Raw genomic sequence first — 14,421 nt, forward strand, 5'->3', positions numbered from 1 at the left:
ATGTATAAGATGGAAAACGACACCAAACAGAGGTTGAATAAGGAAATCAATAAATAAATCAGTCATATTTAAACGAAGATCGTTAATCAATGAAGACTAATAAATCGAAAAAAGAATATTCAGATTTTTTAAATCTCGGAGGTGTGAAACAATACTCAGAGAAACAATACTCAGAGAAACAATACTCAGAGAAACAAAATTTATTTTCAAGATCCACAGAAATCTATATATACAAACAAAGAGGTGTGAAAAAATAACAGGTGCAAAAATTTTAAGCTAGGGGTACGACGAATAAACACAATTGTTGGGTATAAAACTTTGTAACTTTTGGGATCATTAACAAATATAACCAGTTAGATGACATAACGGGAACAATCTCATCCATTAGATTAAAACGATGATCTCAGCAATCATATAAAGTGGGTTTGAGCAACCAATTCACGAAAAGGTAATAACAATTAATACCTTTAGATAATAATGGCTAAGCAAATTTAAAGTCAATTAGGATTGGAAAAACAAAATTTGAAGAAACAATTGTTTCAGGAAAATAAATTTGTAAATAAAATAAAACAAAACAATCAAGCTGTAGAATATTTATATATGGAATGAAAGAGTGTGATTGTGAAACATTGCATAGATTAAATTACAGGGGTATTTTTATTAAAAGACACATTTTTTTAAAAAAGACACAATTAAAAAACACATCCTTTTAGAAAGACACATTTTTTGCTTTTATATATACTGAGATTAAACAATAACCTTTAGATCAAATGAAAAACAATCTGAACCGTTAGATTCAAAAGATGACATCAGCAGTAAACAAAAAGTGGGTTTGCTATTATATATAGATTTTGGTATCGTTTGTTTTTTTTTTTAATTGTTTTGTAATTTACTAATATTCCAATATTTTTTTTCTATTTTCCGATTGGTAGGTACTAGGTAGTTAGTAATTTCAATCTCCTAATCGCATTGGATCTTTGGATCAACTCAATCCAACCCAAATCCCTTAATCACACATACATTGACATTTTTGGTCCCAATGAATTTTTTTTTTCTTTTTTTTTTTTAAGATAACTAATCGCGGGTCGCCACGTGTCTTTGGGGCCTACGAATAGTAAGATTGAATCGCGATATTGGGTACGTCCCGCTTTAATTTTTTTCTTTTGGATTTATTTTTAAACAAAATTAGTGGGGAACGGAGGAGGCAAGTGACGATGATGCACTTGGTCTTAGTAATGTAATTAAGAATAGGAATCCTGATGATTATAACATCTGTTTGGCTCGTTCTTGTAAACACTTTTTTTTATTTTTATAATCCATTGGGGTTTTTGTTGTTTAGCCCCAAAGCCATGTATTTATTTATTGGATGCTAGGACTATGATGTATTTCTTTTTGCTAATATGAATTGAAAATTAAAAGTAAGTTATTAAAAAGTGAAAAATTTAGCAAATTTTATTTTATCTTTCTTTATGGATCAAATTTTAATTTATTTACCAAACAACTAATAATAATTGGATTTTAGAATGATACATATATCTAATTGGAATTGGAATACTAGATTTATATATTTATTGGAATCAGAGAGTCTGTATTGGAATTTATTGTACTGGTTTTTTCTAAAGCATATATCAAATTTTAAACTGATAAGAATAGAAATATAGGAAAAGGGAGGAATAATGGAAAACGACGTACACGAAGGAAGTGGATGTCGCGATACAGACACTCGGCAGCAGGGGCGGATCTACAGTGTAATGAGGTGGGGCACGTGCCCCACACTCATTAATAAATACTTTCAATTGACCAGCTTTCAATAATGTCTGCGTAGCATAGTTGGTAGTAAGTGCCCCATATCAAATCTTGAGACCAAGGTTCGATATCACAAATCTATTTTTTTCCCCTTTATTTTGTTTTTTCTTCTCAGTTATTTTATTATTAAATTTTATTTATTAATATATTTAATTAGTGCCCCATACAACTTTTTCTTCTAGATCCGCCCCTGCTCGGCAGTGCACTTTATTACTTTGTCACAACATTCTTTCGCGAAAAAAAAACGTCAACCACCACAACCACAACGTTTTTTCCTTTGTCTTTGTCATATTCTAGTTTTTCCTTGTCTTTGTCAAAAAAGATTAAAAAAGATGATAACAAATAAACAGAGAACCAAAAAAACATATATTTTTTTTTTATCAATAGACAGTCAAATTCGTAGTTTGGAATATACTCGTTGTGCCAGGTGTCAGTAATAAATAAAAAGTAGGCAATTAACACCAGGTCTTAGGCAAACAATTTCATCGTAGCGAAATAATTAAATTAACAATGACCCTTCACAACATACTCCTAGTTTATTCGTGCGTTTCGGGTACTATTCGGTCAGTTTTAGCAGATCGTTGGTTTACTCAGGTGATGCTTATTTTGTTGGAATTCTAAGATATTTTCACTTATACAATTTGATTCAGATATTTCTTTTATCATTCGTGTTTTTGTATTAATGGCCTATTGGGTGGTGGGTATAAAAGAAACTGATATTTTTTTTTTTTGTTTGAGGTATAATAACTGTATTTTAGGCTCCTCCATTGAGGTTATCGACTTGGTATAGGTTTGGTTATGAAGTTTAGGATCCATTGATTTTGGTTCACATATGGTATGTAATGTTCGGTCCGCCCGGGTATAATTTTGAGGATTAGTTAGTTATTAGGATTAATTATATATAACCCAAAGATCGAGAAGACATATTAATTTACTAGAGAATTCTTAAGTCTTGTGTCTGTGTGTTATGTAATTGGTTTTTGTTGTTTGGTCGGGTCATATGATTTTCTTGGACTTTTGTAACTATGTCACATATTTTCAAAATCAAAACCAAGCACTCATATATATTCTTTTCTTTTGCATCCCATTTTAACATGGAAAAAGCTGAAGTGGGCATAGGCTAATAGCAGTAAATATCTGCGTGTTGCTATTTTGTATTTATATGGTTTTTCAAAAGTATATATCCAGTTTCGGAAAGAGTAGAAACTTTTTATTTTCTTTGTCAAACAAGCAAATATGAGGAAAATTTACGTTGGTAAACGATGTAGAAGAAAGTGGAGATCATCTCAAGTATGTGTAATAAAGTATGTATATAGGTCTAATGGTAAATTTCACCACACTTTGTTTCTATGTCAAATCGTACGCAAGAAAACACAACTTACCGTCAGTAGTTATTCCTTTAACTTTGTCATTATTATTACGTTTTCATTGCAATGCCGATTGATCGGAGGTCTGTACTTCTTCCGGGGAAGAGTTGTTTGTTTATCATGCGTCCTCCAATTCAGTTTTTCGATCAACACTCAAGACGTCTCGAGAATCCTGGCCAACGTAATGTTATTCCCTCTTGATTATTTCCCTACCTCTCTCTCTCTCTCTCTCTCTCTCTCTCTCTCTCTTTTATATATATAATAATCATTTGATTTTGGGTTTTGATACATCCGGGAACTTTTTCATGATTCTCGTACGTGGCGATTTTAGTTTGACGACTTTGAGTCCGTTCTTGTTTCATTTTCTCCTAAGGATACAATTTTTTTTTTTTTTTTTTTTTTGTTTCTTTAGTTAAATTTTACCTTTTTTTGTAGCTATCCAAGAAAGGCTTCAGGTGGCGGTAGATGTCAGGGACAGTCTACAGATAGCGCAGACGGCCGATCACTTGAAGTTTTTTAATCGTCTTTCCAACAATGAGGTTTTTCGTCCCTTTGTTCAAAACCTCTTGAAGGTTGCAATGCATGTGCTGATCACGACGACAGATCATGAATAAAACGGGTTAATTTGCATTTTCAATCTCGATCAGGTTTTCAGATTCACTATCAAACAATTTTTTCCATTAATATTTCCTGTCATTGATCAAGAGTGATACCATCAATGGATGTCAAGAGATACATATCGCACTGCACTTTATTACCTTTCATCACAAAAAAACTTTCGCGAGAAAATGTCTACCTTCCTTGTCTTTCTCATATTCTAATAAAAAGATGATGACAAATAAACAGAACAAAAAGAAACATATAATAATAAAACGATGTAAAAAACAAAGTAGTATATTATCCTTCGACAATCAACACTAGTCTTTGGCAAATAATATCGTAACAAAACAACAATGACCGTTCAGATACAGAACAAGTTGCTAGTTATACGTGCGTTTGGGGTATTCAGTTCAGTTTTAGATCGATTTATTCAGGTTTTATATTTTTTGGTTTATTGATTTGAGTCTAGTATTCATTCAGTTATCTTAAAATTCTTTTTATTTGGATTCGATTGGGTTTCGGTTCTGGTTCTCACCTAATTAACCGAAATTTGTTGGGTATTTTGTTGGAATTTTAAGATATTTTTCGGCTATACAGTTTGATTCAGATATTTTTGATCATTCGGATTTGTGTAGTACAATTACATTACATACGGTATAAAAGAAACTGATATTTTTTTTTGAGGTATAATTGTATTTATGTTCCATTGCGGTTTTCGATTTGGTTATGAAGTTAAGGATCCATTAAGATTTTGGTTCACAGATGCGATGTTATGTTCGGTCCGGCCGGGTATAATGCCGAGGATTAATTATAACCCAAAGAGAAGACATTAGTTACTAGAGAATTCTTTGGTTTTTGTTGTTTTGGCCATGTCATATGATTTTATTGGACTAACTATGTCACATGTATTTTCAAATACAAAACCAATCACTCGTATATTTCTTTCTTTTGCAACCCATTAATTTAAGGGAAAAAGCTGATCAACTGGGACACAGGCTAATTAGCGGTAACATCTGTTTTGCTATTTTGTATTTACACTGGTTTTTCAAAAGCATATATCAGTTTTGGAAAGAGTAGACACTTTTTCTTTTATAAACTAAGCAAACATGAGGGGAAATTAGGTGGAAAACGATGTAGAAGAAAATGGAGGTCATCTCATGTTTTGGTAAGGCTTATGATGAATAAGCACCTCTTTAACTGACAAAAAAGAAAGTTTTAATACATTTCAAGGCTTTTTTTATCTATTAATTTGTGTACTGATATATGACTGTTTTTAAGTTTTTATCATAGGGATTAACCCGAGATGCCAGCCAATAATGCGGGGTTGCATGTATGTTTATAACCTTAATTAACTGCTAATCCATTCAATACTTTCTTATTTTCTTACGTACATGAATAGTCCACTTTGGTTACCTGAGTTAATTCTTAGTTTTAGTACCAGGTTTTTCTTTCTTTTTTGTTTGTCTCTATACCAAAACATTATGCATTCTCATAGATAACTTGGTAAATTTTGTTTCGATCAACAATTGGATTATCTAGCAGCTAGCTTTTTTATTAACTGCTAAACTCTGCACGATTTGCAGGTTCTTGTCGTACCTTCAAAAAGTAAATGACTGTAAGAATCTGATCAAGACACTGGTCATGGGTACTGAATCTTGGGCAGATATATATTTATTTTTATATTTGATTATGATTCTATACTTGAAGATCAATACATTTTTCCTGATTTGTGTTCAGGAATGAGACCAATAGTTAGGAGTATAACCCATTCCCATGTGCCGTGTACTCAGGTTTGTATTCAAATATTGTCTCTAGTATCAGTGTTTGTATAAGTGTTTTCATGCAAGTATATTAATTGTGAAGGTTTCTCCTGCTACCCAGGGGATGGATCCTCAAAGTCTTGCTTTACAGTCATCTGTTTGCTCCAGTCATTAAAAAAGTGCACTTTTCTTTAAACCTCTAGTAATCTCTGCCTTTTTAGCAGGTGTGTAAAGCCTCTGGTGTTTTAAGAAATGGTGTCCACTACTTAGCTCTCTTCAAAGAAAAAGATGAGGAGAAGGCAATGGTGCTTAATTTTTTCTCCCAGATTCTTCCCATTATGGAACCTCGAGATATGTTGGACATGTTCTCTTTACGCATGCCAGTCCCCTGATTTTTACTTCCAGCCATCGTTGTGTCCTATCAACAAATGTCTTCTCAGAAAGAATTTCAACTTCATTTACGTACTCCAAAATCGACCTTTTACAGTGAGTTATCAAAGACATAGTATCAATCTTCCTCTTCTCAATGCTCTCAGTGTCTCTTATCTATAAGCTGGCTTTGTTTTTCATACTCATAATTATTCATGTGACTTTGATTCTTTGTCTGGCCAATCCCAAATATCCATTTTAGTAGATAAACCACCTGGTTCCCATACATGGAGCTGAGTTGGTTCATCATAAACTGCTGACTTTGAACACTCATCAACTAGCTTATATTGATCAATTGTTCTCCTCCTACAAGCAGCAACAATTACTTTGAACTCTTTGTTGACATGGTCTCAAATTTTTTCTTGAGGATCTTTACTAAGCAAAGCAGTTTCTACCACCTAAGAAACTTGTCATCCATCAATCTGCTCCTCTTTGAAGTGGTTTTGAACTTGAACTGCCAGCCCTTAAGAGTCTTCCTCTGTTTTTCTTTACTTGTTACTCTAAGAGGAATTTGATCGAAAAATTGATGTCCAACATCTTTGCCATGATCATTCGTTGATTGCTGAGGTGATTCTTCCACTTCCTTGACATGTATATCCACTTCATAAACCATCAACACATCAGAAACGGAATCTAGAACCTGAAAAACCGAGACACGCTCCAATGGTTTGATGAACGAATCTTAATCCTTAGTAGTTTCTATGATCAGGTCTGGAATTACTCACAGTTTCCATGAACGTGTCAGGACCTTTCTGGATTTGATAAGCTTCTTCTTTATCAGCAGGATCGTCGTCACGTTCCATCGTGATGATCCGTTATCTCTTAGGCTTTAACTATTGACGACCAGGAGTGTCTTGTTCATCACAAAAAAATGCATAACCCTTTTTTCATTCTCTCATACACCTCCTCACATGAATACTTCAGAGCATTCATGTTTGTCCGAGAAAATTTTGGTCTAAAGAGCTCGAATGCTTTGATACCGATGGAAACAGTATAACCGGTTAAGAACATACCAATGCCAAGTAATGTTACAGATTAACCGGTTAAGAACATGGCTAAAGAAAACCAGAAATCATGATTAACTAAACCAGTTCTTAACCGGTTAATCTGTAACATTACTTGGTGTTCAAGTTAGAGACAGTTAGTATTCAAGAAATGGTTTCTTGATTAATCAACATTGACCTAGGGAATTTTGATCTTAATATAATATTATGCTAAGAAGGATTCATTATTATGTTTTAGTTTCCGCTGTTGCAGGCTGACTTACAAGTAGAAACAAAGACTCCGATGATGGATGTAACGACGATCGACTTCAAGAAATCGTTACTGCATGACCAAACTTCGGGTTCAGATCTTTGTGACTCGGACTCCCTTCATATGCAAACGATCCGAACGATTCTGAGTTTACCGAACGATGCTGAGTTTCTTATTGTCGATCGTGCTGGGACGATATTGGCCATGATTCTTGTGGGTTGCGTTGTTGTTTGGGTCATTAGGTTTTTATGTAAACGCAAAAGTTTGAAAAAGATTCGTGAAACGAAACGTAAAAAGAAAAGAAAAGTAAAGGAGCAGACAGATTCAAAGTCAGGTCTTCTTTGTGAATTAGCATCATCAGGAGAGGAGGATCATGTAATAGAGGAGGAAACAAACGCTAAGTCAGCCAGATCAGTTCTTCCAGGCAAGGATTTATCCGAGTGGTACAATTCAGTTGAAGCAGTACTACAATTCCATGTGGATCAAGAGGACAAAGAGATTGGGAGAATGGTTACTAATAAGTTGTTTTTATCATCTAAAAAAATTGAGAGTGGAAGCCACAACGGCAATGAGGTGTTTGAGGGTATCTATGAACGACGTCTAGTCGCCGTAAAATGTCTTGATCTATCCCGTAGTAACGATGCTGATAAGAATGATCTTGAAATCCTATATAAATCTGATGATCATTCAAACATCATTCGCCTTCATGGTTTTGAGCACGATAAGGATCATGGCTACATTTGTCTAGAGCGTTGGAGATGCAGTTTAGATGATCTTATAAGATTAACTGTGAGACAGTTTAGCAAATCAACTAAAACAGTAGCTCCTTCAGATTCTTTGGAAGAAGATATGGCAAAATTCAACTTGTGGAAAGCCGTGGGAAATCCATTACCTCTAACGATAAAACTAATGAGGTTATTTTGGACTTCAACTTTTATGCATAAATCATAATATATAGTTTATGTTGTTTATGCCTTGATGCAGGGACATACTTTTTAATTTAAATATATATAGCTCACATTCTTCAAATTATTTGGTGCTATGTTGCAGAGATATAGTTTATGGGCTTCTTCACTTACACAAGTTGAGGATAATGCACAGAGACTTGAAGCCACAAAATGTCCTAATAATATCTAAAGGGGAAACTTTGACTGCAAAAATATCTGACATGGGCATATGCAAGCGTCTGATCACTAAGGATATAATATCCTTTGACCACCTTGACACATGTAAGTTCCTCATTGTTGTGTTTGGTAGATCACCATGTGGATTTATAGAAAAACGTAATGGCCTAGGTTGGTAATGAAAATGAGCTCATGAAAATATTCAGGTTATGGTAGTCCGGGATGGCAAGCACCAGAACAGATTCTCAAGCAAAAGGAAAGTGAAACAATTGACATGTTCCGCTTCGGTTGTATACTGTTCTACTCAATCACGGGCAACCATCCCTTTGGACGCTCTAGTGACCGCGATAACAACATCACGACGGACAATAAAGTTAACTTCTCTCAAGTAAAGCATCCTGAAGCTTCACATCTCATCAACCAATTGTTGCACGCGAGACCTAATTTACGGTAATGTAATTCCACTTAGAACATCATTATTGGTAGGTTTTTAGTAAAATCTTAGGTAAAAAAAAGTTAAGAAAAGGTAAAAGAAGTCTCTTGTACAAGAGACATATATTAACTTTTCTTAATTTTTCTTCACTTTTCTTAGCTTAAAATTTTTTTAAGAACCCCTTTATAATCATGGTTTAAATCTACTAATTTAGAAGAAAACCATTTTTTAATTCCAATTGTTGCATGCAGCTAATTGTTTTTGTTTCTTTTTGTTTTTGCTTTGTAGTCCTACTGCAATAGAAGCACTAAGACCATAATTATCAATAGGATCTTACAAAATTTTTAAGGTAAGAAAAACTAAGAAAAGGTAAGAAAAAATAAAGAAAGTCTCTTAACTAAGATACTTTGCTTATCTTTTCTTAATTTTTTTTACCTTAAGAGTTTTGTAAGATTCTATTGATAATCATGCTCTAAACCATCCCACGTTTTGGACTGCCAATAAAAGACTTGAATTTTTACGTGTAGCTAGTGATAGGCTGGAGCAAGCTGACTCAGCCTTACTAAGCATTCTAAGAAACAAAGCGCAATCAGTCTTTGGAGGAAGAACATGGGACAAGAAGCTACAGAAAAAAGTGCTACAAATTATTGCCCCTGGATCCCAACAAAGCCAGCAAGTTCAGGTAGTCCAACAATCCAAACGGACGTATGATTATGCCAATATCCGACATTTGCTGCGATTAATACGAAATACAATTAACCACTACCTAGAATTTCCTCCGGACATCCAGGTTTGTCTCCATAAACACATTATTAAATCACTCTTACACACTCACATAAACTACTTCTACGAAAGTTTTGATAATTATATTACTTTGCTTCTCAGCAACTTTTAGGACAGGTTCCGGATGGAGTAGATGAATATTTTGCTTCTCGATTCCCGGATTTGCTGATTGAAATCTACAAAGTCATAGCTAAGAATTATAAGGGAGAAAGCCAATTCGAAACATACTTCTACGGAAATAACATATAATATACCGAAAGTTAGTGCCTTTTTATTTGCTATTTTATATTATGTTGGAACTAGCTCTGTTTTGGTTTACATATATTTAAATATTTAATGTAATTGCTTGTTGACAATGATGTGTTCTGAGTTTATTATATTGATGGATACACGACTTGTGTTTTTTGATTGGCTAAATAGTTAATTTTTATGTTTATCTCAGAGTTGTGGAAAAAGTGGCTCAGGATAAATCTTAGCGAAATATTCAACCGGTAGAAGAGAAGAAGCATGGATATGTCAACCAAAACACTGTTTATTTTTTCGCTTTCGTAGAAGTCTACAAAATATCTTACGACATACTTTGTATTTATTTTCCATATTATTAATCGCAATGTATAGCCAAAAGGAAAAAGCACTAGTAAGTTTGCAACACAAAGGTATAGAGTATTGAAATTAATGGGAAAATTACCAGAAAAGATCCATGAGTTTATAATTTAGAAGTTGAATATCTATTTGTTTCTGTTGGTATAGAAGTACTTCATTTAAATATTATTAGTTAAAAAATACATCATTTTTGAATTATTGGTAGATTTGAGCACGTGCAAATTTTAACTCTAAGCATTTTTGCTATATATATTTCTTTTTATTATTGGGTTTTGTAAATCGCCGTGATTTAGTGGGTCATATCTGGGGTTCAATTGATAACATAAAGTAGAGTTTTTTTTTTTTTTTCATCTTCTTCGACTGCAAAATAACTTATCCGAATCATATCTAAAACATCTGATCCATACTTTAACCCAAAATATAAAAATATCTAAACAGGTTGTATATCTTTAGACTCGCAAACCCCAATATAAATATAATAATAATTTATTAATAACATTTATATTTGTAATAGTCTAATACCAAAAATATTCACATTTTTAAAGTATTAAACTCTTTTTAAGTAAAATTGTGTAAAAAATACTATGGAAATTTTCTTAGACAGCATATTTTAAGTTTTTCTTTTTCAAAAATACCATCATTTGTTTGTTTTTTCCAAAAATACCACAAAAATTTGTTTTTCCTAAAATACCATAAACATACAAAATTAAATTTTGAAAATGTAAAATTTTTTTTTTTATGTTTGGATTGACTATTTACATTTAAGATATAGTTTTTTTTTACATCATTTAGGGTATAGTTTTTAGGGATAGAGTTTAGTGTTTAGGATTTAAAAATTAGTTTTAAATGTTAAAAATGTAAGTTTTAATTTTGTGGTATTTTTGGAAAAAATTGTATTTTAATAATATTTCTGGAAAATAAACTTTCTAATGCTATTTTTGGAAAAATACATATTTAAGTGGTATTGAAGAGAGTTCACCAAAAAAACACTTAGCTTAGATATCAAGAAGTCAATCTTCTTTAAATCTGTTAACTTTTAGGACAAGGAATCGATTGTACGTACCTTAAAGCATAGAAGGGAAACTAAACACAATCCGAACATCAAAATTCATTCCACCAAAAGCTTGATTTGATTCAGCTGAACCGATTCGTGTCGGCGATAGAAGACAACAAATGTGTTCTGTCTTTTTGTTTTTTTTTTTTTCTCCAACTTTTCTTTTTTCTTACCAAATAATATGTCGGGTACAAAATTGGAGACAAAAACGATGGGCCTCGACTATTCTGTAATTATTTATTACGGTCCAAAAGTAACCCATTAACCATTTAAAAATTTCAACTTACTAATATTACACAATCTCATATACGTTTTACAAATATCAAACTAAGTTTAACTTTTTAATACTTAATCATCTTTTTCAGAAACTTTAGTTTTGAATCATATACCGAATAGATACACAACTTTACAAAAAATTACCCCGCACGGATCCATCCTAGTATACAATATATTAGTATTTTACACGTACGTAGTACGAAAAAAAATAAACATTTTTGGAATGTATTTCATTTTGCTACAATATTTCAATTTAATCATTAATCAAAGTTTATATATAGTTTTAAATGAGCTATATTACTGCTTTTGTAATACTTTAGACCATCCAGAGTATTTCAGATTTGTCTCCATCAACCCTTTCATTCATCGGACAACAAACGTCTCGCTTCCTCTTCCTCCTCTAAACCTGGAACCAAGTTTTGTAGCTGCGATATTACGAATTACGATCTATTCCCAGGTTCGTTTCGATTTTGCTTATCTTCTTATGGTGATCGAAACCAGATAGAGAGATACGTATTTTTGATATCCAATTTAATATAATATTCATCGATGAGTGCGTTAGAATTAGATTTGTGTTGTTGCTTAGGTTTCGGATCTTGAATTGAGGGTTAGAAAAATAGCATCTGTTTTGTTTCCAGAAGAATGAACCCTAAAAATTATGGGTTCACGATTTGTTTTTTTTGTTAAAGGTTAGGTTTTGTAATGGTTACAACATGTGAAAGATAAAGCTTTAAACTCTTGCGTTGAACCCATTTGATTTTTCCTGTATCTCAGAGTTTTGGTTCCTTCTTGTGAAGAACTTTTCATAAATCTCTGATTTTGAATCCAAGAATCATCGTAGTTGTGCGCTGTGAACTCTGCTGTTTGGTATACATTAGCTCTTGTCGTTCTTGTTTTGTATTGGTGAAGGATAGAGGAAAGAAACAATTCTTGAGCAGCCAAATCATTGATCGTTTTTGTGTCTCCCTATGCAGATAACCGAAGCTTATCTTTCGCCATGAGCACAGCGACAAGGCCTTCTTCTTCAGCAACAACCTCTGTCATATTAGAAAACCCTGTTTCTCAATCACAACCTACAGAAAGATTAGTGCTTCGGTTGAACCGGAAGAAGAAGAAAGTTTCCTGGAAAGACGGGACTGTGGACAACGAGTTCATGCAGAAGAAGAGTTCTAAGAAATGTTGCATCTTTCACAAGCAGAAGCCCTTTGATGAGGATGACAGCGAAGAAGAAGAAGATAACAACCATCACCATCACCATGATCATGATCATGACCATGAACACTCTGAATCTGGTGAGGCCTCTTCTTCTAATGATTCCAAAGCAGTTGCCTAATTTATAGCTATGTATTGAAGCTTTTTAATAGATCATGGAAGAACACACATTTGTCTGAGGTTTTGGTCTCTTCCCCTATCTAACCCTGGTTGGGCTTTTTGTATATGTACATGTAATTTGCAGTTTCATTGCAATGTTGATTTTAATTCCTTGGTGCTCCTCTATTTACAGTTATGTTCATTATTAAAGCTTTTGCTAATTAGTTAAGGAATCACAAACTTTGTTATCTTTTCCTTTGACCTTTGAATATGCTTTTGAGGCTTCCTTTGAATTCAATTTCAGACGTGTTTTGAGTTTTCTCATCACTAATCTTCATATGGTCGTTTGAAGAACGATTAAATTTGATCAGGGACTTGTGTAGTTTCGTCCCAAATCCTGACTGAAGTAGTACTCGTCATATAAGTCTTCAATGACTAGACGCTGTAAAAGTTATTGACAAACCTTGAACTATGCAATCTCTCAAATGCAATGTTTGGGTTTCAGTAATTAAAAAGCAAGCCAACACTATTTTCCAAGTCAAATAGGATTTGCAAAGGGTATATGCAAACACTAATGGAAGTTTCATAGATAATATATAGATGGCTGTTCGATGTGGGTTATATAGCTGGCTCCAGGGACCTTGAACCTGTCTGCATTTGATCGATGTGCACGGCCATGTGGCCTATGAAAGTTGTTGCAATAAACTCTACACACAACTTATGGTTATCTAAAGACACACATAAAGTCCTAAACAGAAAGATAAAGCTAAAAAGAAACTCTAAATGTGGCATACATGAATCTTCAAACTCTAATTTTCTTACTATTTTTAATCTCCACTAAACCAACATTAAGTCATAAATCCACTATCAGATGTTCATTATTTTTCGAATAATCAAACTTTTTTGTACTTGATCAATTATTTTGGGAATATTTGTGTTGGTAATCATGATTCATGATTATTATGTGGGCTGGATAATCATGGGTCTCTATTTTTTCTAGTCTGTAAAGTTTGATGGAAACTGAGATCATAGCAAATGTTTGAAATCTATTTAGTAGAATAAGTTACATTGTCCCATTTACATATTAGTCCAATTTTTTCAAATAATGAAGAAAACATCAATTATTTTTGTATATACCTTTTTTTTAGTATTACATAGTTCACTTTCATATTCATTAAGAAGGCAGGAACATTAGCTTCTATAATTTACTTTTACCAAATTAAACAGAAAGTAAACTAAAAAAAAATGAAAAGCAAACTCTATTAGTACTAATTCTAGTTTTATTGTATTGATTTATCAAAAGTAGATAAATGAATCAAGAATGCTATAACCACAACACAAAAAGCAACTTGGGTTTGGTTCATGTTTACTCATTGTTTTGTCCTATACGTCAACCAAATCTCTCATACGATCGGATCTCAATTTTATATGGTTCTCTTAACTATTTTCTAAGAATATATTCCTATTCAAACACTTAAACACAATACTTAAAAATATTATGACGAGTTATATTATTAAAAGAATGATATTTACAATTTTTGGGAAAAGAAAAAGCTGCAATTTTTGTAATTGTATGCCATTAGAGAGACAAATATGTAAAATAACGAATTGGATTATCATA

The 14,421-nt window shown here is 32.8% G+C and overlaps 2 protein-coding genes across 2 annotated transcripts; both read left to right on the top strand.

Annotated features, from left to right (window-relative positions):
- Positions 1 to 7,252: 7,252 nt before the first annotated feature.
- Positions 7,253 to 8,794, top strand: LOC17889273 (inactive serine/threonine-protein kinase/endoribonuclease IRE1-like). The gene is made up of 3 exons (XM_023784615.1): positions 7,253 to 8,130; positions 8,267 to 8,445; positions 8,547 to 8,794. Exons 1-3 carry the CDS (start codon positions 7,253 to 7,255, stop codon positions 8,792 to 8,794), a joined length of 1,305 nt encoding a protein of 434 aa, XP_023640383.1.
- Positions 8,795 to 11,822: 3,028 nt separating this feature from the next.
- Positions 11,823 to 13,050, top strand: LOC17889465 (protein phosphatase 1 regulatory subunit INH3). Its single transcript, XM_023784426.1, has 2 exons — positions 11,823 to 11,946; positions 12,464 to 13,050. The coding sequence occupies exon 2, from the start codon at positions 12,487 to 12,489 to the stop codon at positions 12,820 to 12,822; it is 336 nt and encodes a 111-aa protein (XP_023640194.1). The 5' UTR covers positions 11,823 to 11,946; positions 12,464 to 12,486; the 3' UTR covers positions 12,823 to 13,050.
- Positions 13,051 to 14,421: the final 1,371 nt, after the last annotated feature.

The sequence above is a fragment of the Capsella rubella genome, unplaced genomic scaffold (assembly GCF_000375325.1).
Source record: "Capsella rubella cultivar Monte Gargano unplaced genomic scaffold, Caprub1_0 scaffold_4, whole genome shotgun sequence".
NCBI classification, from domain to species: Eukaryota; Viridiplantae; Streptophyta; class Magnoliopsida; order Brassicales; family Brassicaceae; genus Capsella; species Capsella rubella.